Below are 13,212 nucleotides of genomic sequence, written 5' to 3' on the forward strand. Positions count from 1 at the left end.
AGGAAATGATAATCAGTTGTGATGATACAAAGTTCATCAGCTTTGGAAAAGAAGACGTATGTAATAAAGAAGCAGCACACATGAGAATTTGTTCCAGATTTTAATGAGGCATATATCTTCGATTTTTTTCCTACATACGAAAGACGTAACGGGATCCTTTTTCTTACAATGCACAGGGCTAAAGTAGTATTTGGGCACTTGTCTCCAGCATCTGATTTAAGACCACAAACATGTATAAAAAGGGCAGATTGCAGTCATTCTTTTCCAGCAAGTCCTAATGATATTGTTGTGGTCCACGGCCTGAGAACAGCAATCGGCAAGGCCAAAAGAGGAGCATTTAAGGTAAAGGTGGGAGAAATTCAGAACAGAAATTCTGTTCAAAAACACTTGTAATAGGAGTGGGGGGCAAGGGAAGAGTAACACTGATCTTATAAACCATTTTCTTACGCTCCCAAAGAGCGAGCTGTACAGTATGTACAAGTACCTGAAGTTATTTCAGTCTCCATTGTACTGTATGTATGGAGTCGTCTCATCTCATGTTTTACAGATACATTACTTTATTTCAGAGTGCAAATTAGAAACTGGTGTTGACCACTATTTTCCCTTTAAAAATATAGGGGATGTATATGTTCGAATTTAGTTTTCGAATCCTCTTCTTAGGTGAAATTGTGATGTGCTTGTGATAACTGGCAACACGTGCAAGTCTCCCTTACACTTATTTTTTATTTAACAATGTTCATATTATTTCATGCCATCACACTTCGATAGTTGTCTCTGTAAAGGAAGGATCAGATGTTTTTATTACTGAATGTTTAGCAAGTCAGAGATTGGTCACGTTACCTACAGTAGTTGCTCATGCGGTACACATGACGTTGCGGTGTGTATAGTTTATATCACCACTTACAGCACTGTAGAAGTTATTCCAAGGCTACGTTAGCCCCAGCTCGCTGGTATATAGAGTATAACTAGTGTACAGAGGTTCAGCTGACCACTAAGAGGCCATCACTGTGTGTGTGCGCGTGTTCTTAGGACACCACCCCAGATGAGCTGCTCAATGCCGTGATGACAGCAGTTCTGAGGGATGTGGGCTTGACTCCGGACAAAGTGGGAGACGTCTGTGTTGGTAAGTAGAAATAGAGACACACTAACCTCATCTTCCAGGAGGAGTTAAAGGGTGTACAGTTTTATTTGAATTCCTCATCTCCTAGAATACAGTTTCTGCTTGAAATTTGTTTTTTACTTGAAATGCTTTTTAAAGTATAATTGAAGACTTCACTTATGCATTACTTTGGCAACCTGTACAAATGCATATCTGTTTCATTTTACTAGTGAATCCAGAGCAAGGGGTCACAATTTCAATCACAGTGCACAGCTGGATTAATGTGAGAGACAAATGATATACCTTGGTGATATTTTGCTTATTTTAAATGACCTGTAATATTATGAGCTTTTTGATACTATGTTGAAAGAAAGTGACTTTACAGTGTTAGGAACATTAAGCTGACATATAAAAGAAGGCCATTCGGTTGTTGCACAAAGCTAAGGTATGCGTATATGTGATCTGACAACTGGAATCAATTTCCTGTCGTTAAACTCTGTTTATTTTTTAAAGCCAGCGTACAGATTTTATTTAAATACTTTTAACACAAAGCATTTCATGAAGAAGTGCTTTCTGTTCTTTATTGTACACGCCCTTCCACATAGTTCCTTCTTGGGTCCTCTCATTTGTGTTTAACTGTTTATTCTGAAGAAATCCATTGGGTTCACTTTGAGGATTTGGAATACTTGGATCAGGTGTTTCAACAATGTGTTTTTCTTCTGAACATAGTGAACAACATTGTTTGCCATATTCTGAATGGGATTTACTAGTGATTTATATACTATGTTTTTTACTATACAGTATAACCTGCAGTATCCATATATCCATATTTATATCTATGCAATATTGATAGACGATGCTGAAGAGAGTTGAAGTGGAATAAATAATGATTAGCCCTAGACCTTGACAACAAAATTCAATTTTCTTTTTAATATATGTTAAAAACCAATATTTTGTTGGCCTTTTTAATAACTTCCTCGCACTGCCATTAATGAAAAGATGTAAATGGTGTGTCAGCATAAACACTGATCCTTTGTATCCGTAGCCTCTTCAAGAATGGCGTTTTCATTTTTGTACAGTATTGTACAGTGATACCTGCGTGTAAAATGGCACATCTCTACCTAAACGGCATCTGCCAGGTGCTTGCTGAGTTTGGAATTCATATTGCTTAGATGACGAAGGAACCATTGTGACGTTTTCAGTGCCTCTTATTTTTGTCCTGGGTCAGCTGGTTGACTTTCTCTTCGGGACCTGTACTCCTCTTATTAAGAGCCAAGCACAGAGCAGCTGAGTGCTGTGTGTGATGCTGTTTTTTACCCCTTTCTGCTCTGTGTAGGCAATGTGCTGCAGCCTGGAGCAGGGGCAGCCATGGCAAGAGTGGCTCAGTTCTTGAGGTGAGTGGTCTGTTTGGGGACTAGCTGCCTTTCAATAGCCATCTGGAATTTTGTGGCTTACCTTTATACTCTGAAGGAGCCTGAGTAGCAAATGAAAAGGTCATGTCTGAATTGTTTAGATCTAAGTAATATCCAGGTAACAGTAAAACACCCTTATATGTACCTGTTAACAATATAATGTCTTCTTAAAGTGCACTGTGCATTTCTGTTTTTAAAAGTGCATAGTAGTGGTTTCGAAATGCAATGTATTTTAGCACTACTTAATAATGCACTGTTATCAGATTAACTTGTTTTGAGTTTGATACTATGCAAGTTTCTGAATAGTCTGCAGACCTGGTTGGGATTGTCAAGACATGGGGGGGAAAAAAGTGTGCTTGTAAACTTGGATCTGCAAAAATGATTGCCATGTGTATGGCATACAGTCAAAAATGGAGTCCATCCATACTGTCACTGGACTCTAGCAGTACTATTGATGTATGGATCCAGACCCATGGAATGGTGGCTAATAGCCATAACACAATGGGTGTCAGAAAAAACCCATAAACTTGATTGCCGTCCTCAGGTGACTGAGAGCTGCCAGTATCTGACAGAGGCACCACCAGAAAAAAAAAAACTTTATGAACCATCATCACTGAACTATACAACAGCAATTTCCTTTTCAATGTCCTGCATATTCATTACAGAATGTGTTTTTTGATAAATCCTGAATTTCTTTTTGAAAAATTACATTCTTTTAGTGGATGTATAGTAATACTTGTGGGGGTCTTTCTTGTGAACGCTGGGCATCTGTTTGTTACTAATAGCACTGCAAGCATTATTTTTTTAACATAATCTTGAGACCTGTGTGCCAACTTTTGTTAGAGCAACAGTAATTCAACGTACTGTAATCTCTTTTGTCACAGTCGTATGTGATCCCACACAGAAAGAATTGCAGTGAACAAGGGGGATCTGATCTGATTTGACTGCTCTATGCAGTCTAAAGTTCTTGTGATTTTTTTAAGTTTAATGTGCGCAAATGATGCTAAGATGTTGCATCCAAAACAGAAATTACTAGTCCAAACAAACCAAACCTCATGCTCTGTTCTTTATCTTGATTCTTGGGTTGCTTTTTTAACCATTGGCATTATTGTACATACAGATTCAGTAGAATATATCTGTAACAACTATTTCAGTGGAAAGTTACATGATGCTGTTTATGTATGCTTGTGTACTGTAACCTGGAGAACAGCTCAGTGTCTGATTTTCTCTGCAGTGGATTCCCTGAGACAGTGCCAGTTTACACAGTGAACAGAATGTGCTCCTCTGGGTTGCAGGCCCTGTTCAATGTGGCAGGTCAGATTTAAGACTTTTTCATGTGGAAACGAGTTCATGAAAGCATGTTGTAAGGTTCTTCCCCATAACAAGTGAAGAAAAGTAAAAAACAAATCAGTGCATTTTCTTATGCAATAATTGTATTGTGAAACTCTTTCTGTAACTTTGATTAGAGTGTCAAAGTGTGGATGCCTTGAGCACCAGTGATCAGGATATGATTACCAGTTTCAACTAAGAAATATCTTTTTATTTAATTTATTTAGGACGAATTAAGCTATTCCAAAATAATATTTCTGTCCAATTAATTTGACTGCAGGAAAACAATGCTCTAAATCAGTGATAGTTTATTGTAATTATATTTTATTATACTTTATCTTTGGAACTTTGTTTAAGGTAATTGTTTCTTAATTTTTAATTTTTAAATATTTCATGCCAAAAGGTGTCACTGAAAATGGATACAACCCTCTTGAAATATATTAATTCCAAAAAAGAGACAATGCCACTAACAGTAAAACTAACAACAAATTAAATCACATCTCTGCCTATTTTACTTTTTTTTTCACAGTGCCACATAAATGGCAAATTATAGATAAATATTTCTAGTCCTGCATTTCTAGTCCTAAATTAGTACATATACCTCCTGCATAACAATAGTGGTAAATGTTTCTTAAATGTCTGCCATGCAAGATGCATAGATACCAATTTCTTCCATGTACAGTATATACCTAATCTCTGACCAAGTCTGTGGCACCTTTTCTCTGATTCCCGATCATCCGACAAATTTGATAAATGTGAGCAGTAATGTATTCAGACTGTTAGTGACATTCTCATTATCAGTTAAACAGAGTGTGAATTAAAACAAACTGAAATAGCGGCAAGTCTTATCTTGCAATTAGCTTTTTTTTATAAGGCCATTTCTGTTTTAATATATTTTTGTTTCAGATGATTTTAATAGAGAACTTCAGAAACAACTTCATTTGTAGAATTGGTTAAGGGGTAAAGGGTTTGATTACTTGCATAAATTAGTAACCATTTTAGTCTTGGGGGGACTTGATTAAAAGAAGCCAAATAAATCTCATTTCCCCTTCTGGTTGAATAATCTTTACATGGTTCATAGAGCAGTATGTTATTACCTTTTTAGGTGGCATCAGGAATGGTTCCTATGACATTGGCCTTGCCTGTGGGTATGTAGTTCTTCTGTTTTTCTACTGTATATGCATAGGCTGTCAGGATAGGACTTAAGTATCTCATTTGTTTTCATCTTGGATATGCAGTGCATCTCTCATCTTGTACACACAGTTATTTGCTGATTTGACTTGAGTATTGTTGGGATTAGACTGGAGAAAACTTCAAGAGTGAATCCTCCACTATAAGATTTCAATCTCTGTATGACAGAATCATCACTTACAAACATGCAACTTACATGAACATGAAATATGAAAATCTGCTCCCAAATGAACTACCTCTCCTTAACCAGAAGAGACTGTCCAGTTAAGCTATCAGGGCCTATACCTACTGCTTGGCTGTCGTTTAGAGTCAGGGACTTAATGGCAGTGCATGTTGTTTCTGTTTTGAGCTGGGGCCCGATGATATTGAGACTTCCAGACAAAAGCAGTGCGGAATTCTGGTTTGTGCTGCAGGGTGGAGAGCATGTCTTTGCGCTCGGTGGGGAACCCAGGCGATGTCAGCTCCAGGCTGGTGGAGAACGAGAAAGCCCGAGACTGCCTCATCCCCATGGGGTAAGACTCTTTCACACTGAGAAAGTCAGAAAAAAAATCTACCTTGTAGCTGGGACTTTTCTGCACAGTATTGTTTGGATTTAATGAATCCTCCCGTGGATGTTGTGTTCAACGCAGCTATTATAATGCCTTGCTTGTTTCATATTTTAGATCCAAACAAAGATGGATTGCAAGTTAACGTCATGAAAACGTTTTTTGCTTTTAAATACATTTATTTCGTAACGGAAAGTTCCGTGGCAGTAATGTATTTGTTGTTTTTGTAGAACTAAGGTTTTCGCTGAGCAGCCTGTGGAAAGAATGAGAAAATACTCAGCCCGAGTCTAGGGTTTTATATAATCTCTTACTCAGTGGGTCCTGACAGCACTTGTCAGTATACCTGCTGATCTGCAAAAGGCTGAGGAAGGCTTCTTGAAAAAGGGTCAGACAAACAGAAAAGGTTAAGTACCCACACAATGACTTTCTTGTCACACATTTTGTTATTTTGCCTGCCTTTAGTGCTGCCTTGATATATTGGACCTTCCTAGGCCTTCCTTTGTGCTGAACATCCTGCTTTTAACAATCTCTGGTATTAGCAACTATGAGACTGCACTATTCCAAACCAGTTAATATGAACATTTCACATTTCTGCGACAGAATCACTTCAGAAAACGTAGCTGAAAGGTTTGGAGTCTCCAGACAAAAGCAGGATGCCTTTGCTCTGGCTTCACAACAGAGGTAAGAGTGAATAGGGTGTCACAGTAATTTTGCAAAGCTGCGAGACTTGAGATTCTACTTGTTGACCTTAAGTACTTTTTATTGATGAGTTCCATTCATGTGTGAATTTAAAAATATTAATCTGAGGTAAAACATGTAATCCAGAGGCTCCTGCAATTAAAATGTAATGATTGAACTGTTAGGGCTGTAAAAAAGTAACAGCTGTCTTATCAAGCTCTTGCCAAGTGGTTTACAAGCCCAGATACCCCTTACAGAAGTGTTCAGCAGTATAGAAGTGTTCAGAAGTTTGCAATGCTTTTTTAAAAGGCAAATCTGAGCCACAGAGTTTCTTTAATGACTAGAGACTGTGTTTTAGAGCTGCGAGAGCTCAGAAGCAGGGGCTGTTTAACCAGGAGATCACTCCAGTGACCACCAACTTTGTGGAAGATGACGGGACACAGCGGATAATCACAGTGACCCAGGACGATGGGATTAGGCCAGGAACCACACTGGAGGGTCTGGCAAAGCTAAGGCCTGCCTTTAAGGAGGATGGTAGCACCACTGCAGGTGAGGGCCTGCACCTTTCCCTTCAAAGGGACCTGGACCTTCACTCACACTTTTATTTTTTTTCTTTTGATGAATTAATAATACAATAGGTTGATGTTTTGACCATTAGGCTGTTTTAGTTTGAAATGTTTTTTCGTCATGGAGAAATCTATCAAAACTGGGGAGAGGTGTAAATAACCCAATAAAATTGAAGTCTCACTCATCCAACAACCCACCTCACAGTCTCAATGAATTTGTATTGTCATGTACAGAGTGAAATAATACAGTAGGAGTGCTTTGCGTTGATAATGGTAATTAAGGGGATCGGGATTCAGTCAAAGTGGCATTTACACTATGTAACGGCAGTCTAAAAAATGACTGAAGATAGCCATGAACTGATTCGAGACACATTTACAGTATCTAAAGACTTGTGCTTTTCCACACCATCCCGTGGGTTTCATTAAGCACCAATGAGGAAAAGCACAGCATTCCAATGCAGTTTAGCTGGCTTCTGTTTTTTGCCCACAGGTAATGCCAGCCAGGTGAGTGACGGTGCGGCTGCTGTGCTGGTGGCCCGGCGGGCAAAGGCAGAGGAGCTGGGTCTGCCGGTGCTGGGAGTGCTGAGGGCCAGCGCTGTAGTAGGAGTGCCCCCCGATGTCATGGGCATCGGGCCGGCCTACGCCATTCCCGCAGCACTGCAGAAAGCTGGTGAGAACAGAGTCGAGGAGGGAATCAGCAGGATCATGCGAGGTCTTTAGTGTGTTTATAAAGAAGCCTTATATTGTACTTTCCTATACTTTTTAGATTTTTAAGGCAGTTTCACTGCAAGCTTGTGTTTAGCTCATTGTGAAGTTACACAAGGCTTTTGAAATGTGAGTTATAAACTCACTGTAGCCTGTGCTGCATGTCAGAGACTGGATGGCTTGCTTTAATATATACCGTACATGTTTAGGGAACAGTCTTGCCACCATTTAAACAGTCCTATTGAATGAAAGATGTTTTCTACTTGATCATTTAAAAAAATCTTTTCCCCGCAGGTCTCACTGTGAAAGACATTGATATATTTGAAATTAATGAGGCCTTTGCAAGTCAGGTGAGCTAATTTACATTTTTTTCTATCATATTCTAGCCCTATCCAAATAATTATGTCTCATTTTGTGCTTCTTACAGTGCCGAAATATGTTTCAGTTCTTATGAAAAATGCCTAATTAAGTTCAAAATAGACAATCTGTAGTTATGGCTACAAGACATCATTAGTCGTGGTGTTCTAGTCTTTAATGCAAGCCTCTATGTGTGCTGTAGGCTGTGTACTGCATAGAGAAGCTCGGCATCCCTCTGGAGAAAGTCAACCCTAATGGAGGTGCTATTGCTTTGGGACACCCACTGGGCTGTACTGGAGCCCGCCAAGTGGTCACACTGCTGAATGAGCTCAGACGAAGGGGAAAGAGGTGAGTTCACCAGCACACCTTTTCTGAGTCTTTGAGATTGGTAGTGCTGGCAATTGGTGAATTCATATCATATATCCTCTTGGCTGTATTATTTATTTGATTTCCATTGTGAGGTGCTCTTCCTACTAGATGATGGGGAATAATTTAAAAATATTTTATGAAAATACAGTGAGTCCATGTTGGCCTCTTGAAATAAAAGTATCCTGAAAACAGCATTATGAAGCAATTAATTTTGGTGCTCTGAACTGTGGTGATAAGTGGGAAAACAGCAGAATACACCAGCTACAACACCTTAGTGTGACCAGCACCTGTGTCCGTGATGCTTGTGGGTAAGGCTTGTAAGCTGCATGAAGCTAATCAGAGCCCACTGCTGTTTTCCCTGGGAACATTTTACTCTTGTCCCATATGTATGTGAACCAAATTTCATTTGCTACATGACACAGTTTTTGTGTCACAGTTGTTTGAAAAATCCTTTCTAAAAATCCTATATGCTCATTAGTTTACTGTACACTTTAACAGAAGAGTCTCTTCAAAAATTGACTTGTCCATTGTTAAGTATGATTGGTTTGCTTCAGTTACATGAGAAAATGCGTCTTGTCTTTCAGAGCATATGGTGTTGTGTCCATGTGTATTGGAACTGGAATGGGAGCAGCAGCTGTGTTTGAATACCCTGGTAGATAGTCTTCAGAGTGATGTGGTACAAGAATTGGTATTAAGGAGGAGAGTTGAATGATTTTTTAATTAACTTTTGAATTAATACTTTGAATTCTATGATTATGATTACCAAATTTCATTTTTAAGTTTATACATTTATTACTTTAGAGCATCTGGAAACTCAATTCATGAACTCCAGATCATGAAACAATTCTGCAAGTGTAGTTCATGAAAATTGCTAAACAAATGAAAACATCCAAATTTCAATCACTAAAAGTATAAGACAGTATTAGACATAATGAGATGCACAACTGATGAATGTTGTGAAATGAATAAGGAACAGGGCATTTATATACCCTGTAATGGTCATCATAATGTTGGGCTTACTGTTTTTATTAATATTATAAAGCTGTTAGTATAAAGTATAAGCTATTTCTTATCCGAATAACTAATATCAATTCTTGATTATTTGTGCAAAATGTAGTACAATTGTCATGGTTATAGATCCTAATTTGCTTTTCAAAGGTACATGTATTACATTTATAATTGCAGAGGTCAATGTTGGTTATTAATTACATGCATGTTTTTGATATAACCCTGTTACAAACAAGGGCATTTAAATGTAACCTGATATAGGTCATGCAATGTGAGAGTTACCAGGAAGACTTGCCTCTGATTGGCAAGCTGAGAGGATTTTGGAAGCAAGATATAGATGAATGTTGTAAAAGCTAAAAAATACAATTTTGTAAATTTGGCACAACTTGAATGAAAATAACATGCAATGAGATATGTTTAAGTGAATCATAAAATGTATGATAATACAAACAAAAATTGTTACACAATGAAATTAGTCTATGACCTACTAAAATGTAGGCATTTACTGAAATGAGTGTCTCACTGAAACATTTACTAGCAGTATCTCTAAACTGCATATGAAACTAATTTAAATTGTAATCTTATTAAATTAATATCATGTTACAATAACTGTCTTTTGTTTAGTTTTAACAAAGAGGTTCCAGACAATGTTCTCACACCAGCACCAAAACAAGGGTAATAATAGTTTAATGGTAAGTAGAACCCAAATTGATACAGCCAAAATGCAGTTTAGCTTACAACATAGTGATCTGTTAAGTTAGAGCATAGTTGAAGCAAACCTGCAACAGTTTGTAAACTGACAAGTCTTGAAAGTCAAATTCAGAGCATTTAAGGATATATTTGTATTCAGTTAATTTGATCTTCAAGTTGTAATTCTACAAATCAGGGAGCAAGGAATCATATTTTTCATCATAAGACCCTTTGCCTGTGACTTCCAATCTGACAGGCTGTTCCCCCAACATCCCATGAATTGTGACAGTAGCTTTGTATTCTGCGCTGTCACTGTTAAAAGAGAAAGGGAATAACTGGTTGAGTGTTATCACACTAAGCACTGTCAATAGCAAATCAAACGTGCTGTATAAAATGCATATGTGATGAAGAGAGGTTAGTTACAGTATGTACCTTACTGTGAAGCTGATCTGCAGTGCTCCCCTGCTGGTTGAGCAGGGGTAACCAAAAGCTTTGAGGACCCCGTTGCCTGGAGACACTGTGAAACCACAAGGTTTCTCAGGTGCTTCTGAGAAAAGTCACAAAGAGTATTCATTACTGATTCAAAATCAATATTTGATTACAACCACACAATAATATATACAGAAGACGTGGTTAAAGCTAGTTAACAAATGTGGGCTCAATAAATGGTATCAACAAGCATGTCAAATGCATATTTAAAGGGTACTATTTTCCATTATGTACTTTTTGTATTAATGTTTTAGGTTGTTTGTAACACAGCTCATAGTGCTAAATGAAGCATTTATTTTGTACCATGATAGCATATTGCAACAAACAATATCGGGTAAAGTCTGAAACTTACCTATCAGGGCTGTCCAATAGCTACTGGATCCCCCCCTGTTCGACAGAAACACCTCTTTTACACGAGTCTGTCCAACATAGCAGGTCCCAAAATCAAGGCTGTCGCAAGACAGCTGCAGAGTGGGCAATGAAAGGTGAGCACACAGTGGCACAATCTGCAACACAGAATGGTTTATGTGATTACTTAATTCCAGGTAATGCATGTTTTTTTATTTAAAACTGATTAGTGGGCAGTAAACATTAAGAAAAGGGGGTGAATGCTCCAACTGGCTTAAAGTAATCTTTATTAAAACCTCACCACTTCCTAATCTGTATATAATAAGTATATAGTAACTTCTACCAAGATCCCAGCTGTGAAGTTGAAGCCAAAACTCTGTTTTCTTTCACTAAGTGGCAGGATGAGTTAGCTTCTACCAACAAAATGGGGAAGATGATGATAAACCAGCCTTTCTTTTTTAATTTATTTAGCTGTTAGAAGTTTTACTGCTCTACATCTATATGTACTCTTAAAATATTTGTGACAGTTACATTTAGGTCTACATGGACTGAAGCAGACAGATGTATTTCTGTGACTGTGGCTTCAAATATAAAAACATAAACCGAAGGTTAAAAGCAATTTTTTCAAAGAGTGTAGTAATTACCTGCACAGTCTTATTGCTGTACTCGACAACAAGGTCCTGCTGAAATTTCAGTGTTCTCTCCCCTGTCTCACTGTGCACCAGCTGGACTCCTGGTGGCAGCTGACCCTCTGGCTGGCTCTGATAGGGCAGCAGTGACAGTGAATTGTGAAATGCCACCTTCACCTGAAAACCAATAGACAAACCAACAATCCAAATAGGTGCCAGGAAATATAGGAAGTAAGGAACTTGAGGTGGTGTACTGGTAATGGATTTATGCCTCAGCACTGTTACAAAGTACACTGATCATCAAAATAAATATTTATCTTTATGCATGCTTTAGTGATAACAAATTACTGAATGCTCATCATGGCAAATAACAATATCAAATGGTATTACCTTATAATGCTAAACCTGACCCAGATTTCTCACCCAGTTCTGTTGTGCTCTTTTTAATAGTTTTAATGAATTTGTATTAATTCCAACGCTTTGCTATTAAATCCAATAGAAAACTACTGAAAACTGAAATACAAGAATAAGTAACAAATTACAAGCAAATAAGTCTGCAAAGATAGGTCAGTTTAGAAATATGAACAAGTCCTATTCTTAACTACAGCAGAAAACTTATCTAGATTGTATATATAACAGATTATATATCATATTATATACTCATATTGTGTGCTCTTACGAAGACATGCTATAAAGAGCTGACAGTAGTTGAACCAACTAGCTCAGGAATCTTAGACTAAAATTCTTTAACTAAGAGTGGCTAAGGATTGGGTGAGTTTGGTTTATAGATGTATACGGGAATTGCTCATGGCATAGTTTGTACAGCTCTGTTTTGCAGTAGTACACATCCTATGTAATTAATAGCATCCTTAAGGATATACTAGCTGTATGTAAAGAAGCAGGATTCAATCTGAAGCTGACCTGCATGTTGTGCTGGGGTTTGAGGAAGAGAAGCCTGACCTCCCCTCTGTCACTGTGGGAGCTCCTGGTGCTGCTCTTGGCCTCAGTGTGGAGGACAGTGAAGGGGGGCTTGGCTAAGAGCCTAAAGTACAGTGGGGTCTCGGTGGAGTTCCTCAGATGCAAATTATGGGTCAGCACTGAATCTTTCACCATCTGAAAGCACAGAGCATGTCAGTCCAAATATTTTGTTTGTCATCTGAGAAAATATCAAATACATCAAACTACAGCAATAAGTAGATCAGTTATGATGTTATAAGAAAGAATAAAAGGTGTGAAACCAAACAGCAGTCTCTGTTCAAGATTACTCAACATAATTTCATTTTGGGGTGTCATCCTCTACTAGAAAATGATTTCTATTTAACTCTGCTTAAAAACATTTGGTCGTCTGCTCACCATTTTGTGTGGTTCTTCTGGTATTAAATCACTAGCACGAGCACAGAATACAATTTCATCCTCGTCTTCTTCCATTTCCACAGTCAATCTGAAAAAGCACAGAAAATATTCCTGATGATCTACAAGTCTACACACTTTAAAACCGCTAATTATTTGTAATGCTTTGATATTACAGATGTATCAGCTATTTTTAACTCTGTGATGTATCTAGGGTTTAAACCAGCAATCTGCAGGCTATAGAGTAACTGCTGCCTGTGACTGGTTGTATTATTTTGGTAACTTACAGAGCAGGCTTTACAAAGGCCTGTAGGTCCAATCTCAAAGGTTCCTGCTCAAAGCCCTGTGCCCGAAACACCTTCCCAGGAATACAGCAGGCAAGCTAGTGACAGACACATGAAGCAAAGAATCAGTGTACATTTTACTTTATTCCCACTAGTGTACTTC

At 38.0% G+C, this 13,212-nt stretch overlaps 2 protein-coding genes across 2 annotated transcripts in view; one reads left to right on the forward strand and one right to left on the reverse strand.

Moving 5' to 3' along the window:
- acaa1 (acetyl-CoA acyltransferase 1) lies at positions 1–9,864 on the forward strand. Its single transcript, XM_088918472.1, has 12 exons — positions 1–342; positions 1,030–1,123; positions 2,436–2,493; positions 3,746–3,825; positions 4,946–4,988; positions 5,445–5,543; positions 6,177–6,257; positions 6,613–6,803; positions 7,311–7,490; positions 7,820–7,875; positions 8,085–8,230; positions 8,836–9,864. Exons 1-12 carry the CDS (start codon positions 169–171, stop codon positions 8,909–8,911), a joined length of 1,278 nt encoding a protein of 425 aa, XP_088774598.1. The 5' UTR covers positions 1–168; the 3' UTR covers positions 8,912–9,864.
- A 197-nt stretch (positions 9,865–10,061) lies between these two features.
- The window catches only part of dlec1 (DLEC1 cilia and flagella associated protein), a 41,343-nt gene continuing 38,192 nt past the window's right edge, over positions 10,062–13,212 (reverse strand). Inside the window, exons 32-38 of the mRNA XM_088918473.1 lie at positions 13,053–13,147; positions 12,769–12,856; positions 12,337–12,528; positions 11,431–11,592; positions 10,791–10,944; positions 10,382–10,496; positions 10,062–10,261 (exon numbers count right to left, since the gene is read on the reverse strand). Of these exons, the coding sequence (XP_088774599.1) occupies positions 10,135–10,261; positions 10,382–10,496; positions 10,791–10,944; positions 11,431–11,592; positions 12,337–12,528; positions 12,769–12,856; positions 13,053–13,147 (933 nt within the window). The 3' untranslated portion in view covers positions 10,062–10,134. The remainder of the gene's footprint in view (positions 10,262–10,381; positions 10,497–10,790; positions 10,945–11,430; positions 11,593–12,336; positions 12,529–12,768; positions 12,857–13,052; positions 13,148–13,212) is intronic.

This window comes from Atractosteus spatula, chromosome 6 (assembly GCF_055471065.1).
Source record: "Atractosteus spatula isolate fAtrSpa1 chromosome 6, fAtrSpa1.hap1, whole genome shotgun sequence".
NCBI classification, from domain to species: domain Eukaryota; kingdom Metazoa; phylum Chordata; class Actinopteri; order Semionotiformes; family Lepisosteidae; genus Atractosteus; species Atractosteus spatula.

What these genes read in the sequence shown, in the direction of transcription:
- acaa1 (XM_088918472.1), top strand. Translation starts at nt 169, where the DNA reads ATGCACAGGGCTAAAGTAGTATTTGGGCACTTGTCTCCAGCATCTGAT. An exon ending in CCAAAAGAGGAGCATTTAAG is followed by an intron (nt 343 to 1,029) that starts GTAAAGGTGGGA and finishes GCGTGTTCTTAG; the next exon opens with GACACCACCCCAGATGAGCT. An exon ending in ATGAGGCCTTTGCAAGTCAG is followed by an intron (nt 7,876 to 8,084) that starts GTGAGCTAATTT and finishes TGTGTGCTGTAG; the next exon opens with GCTGTGTACTGCATAGAGAA.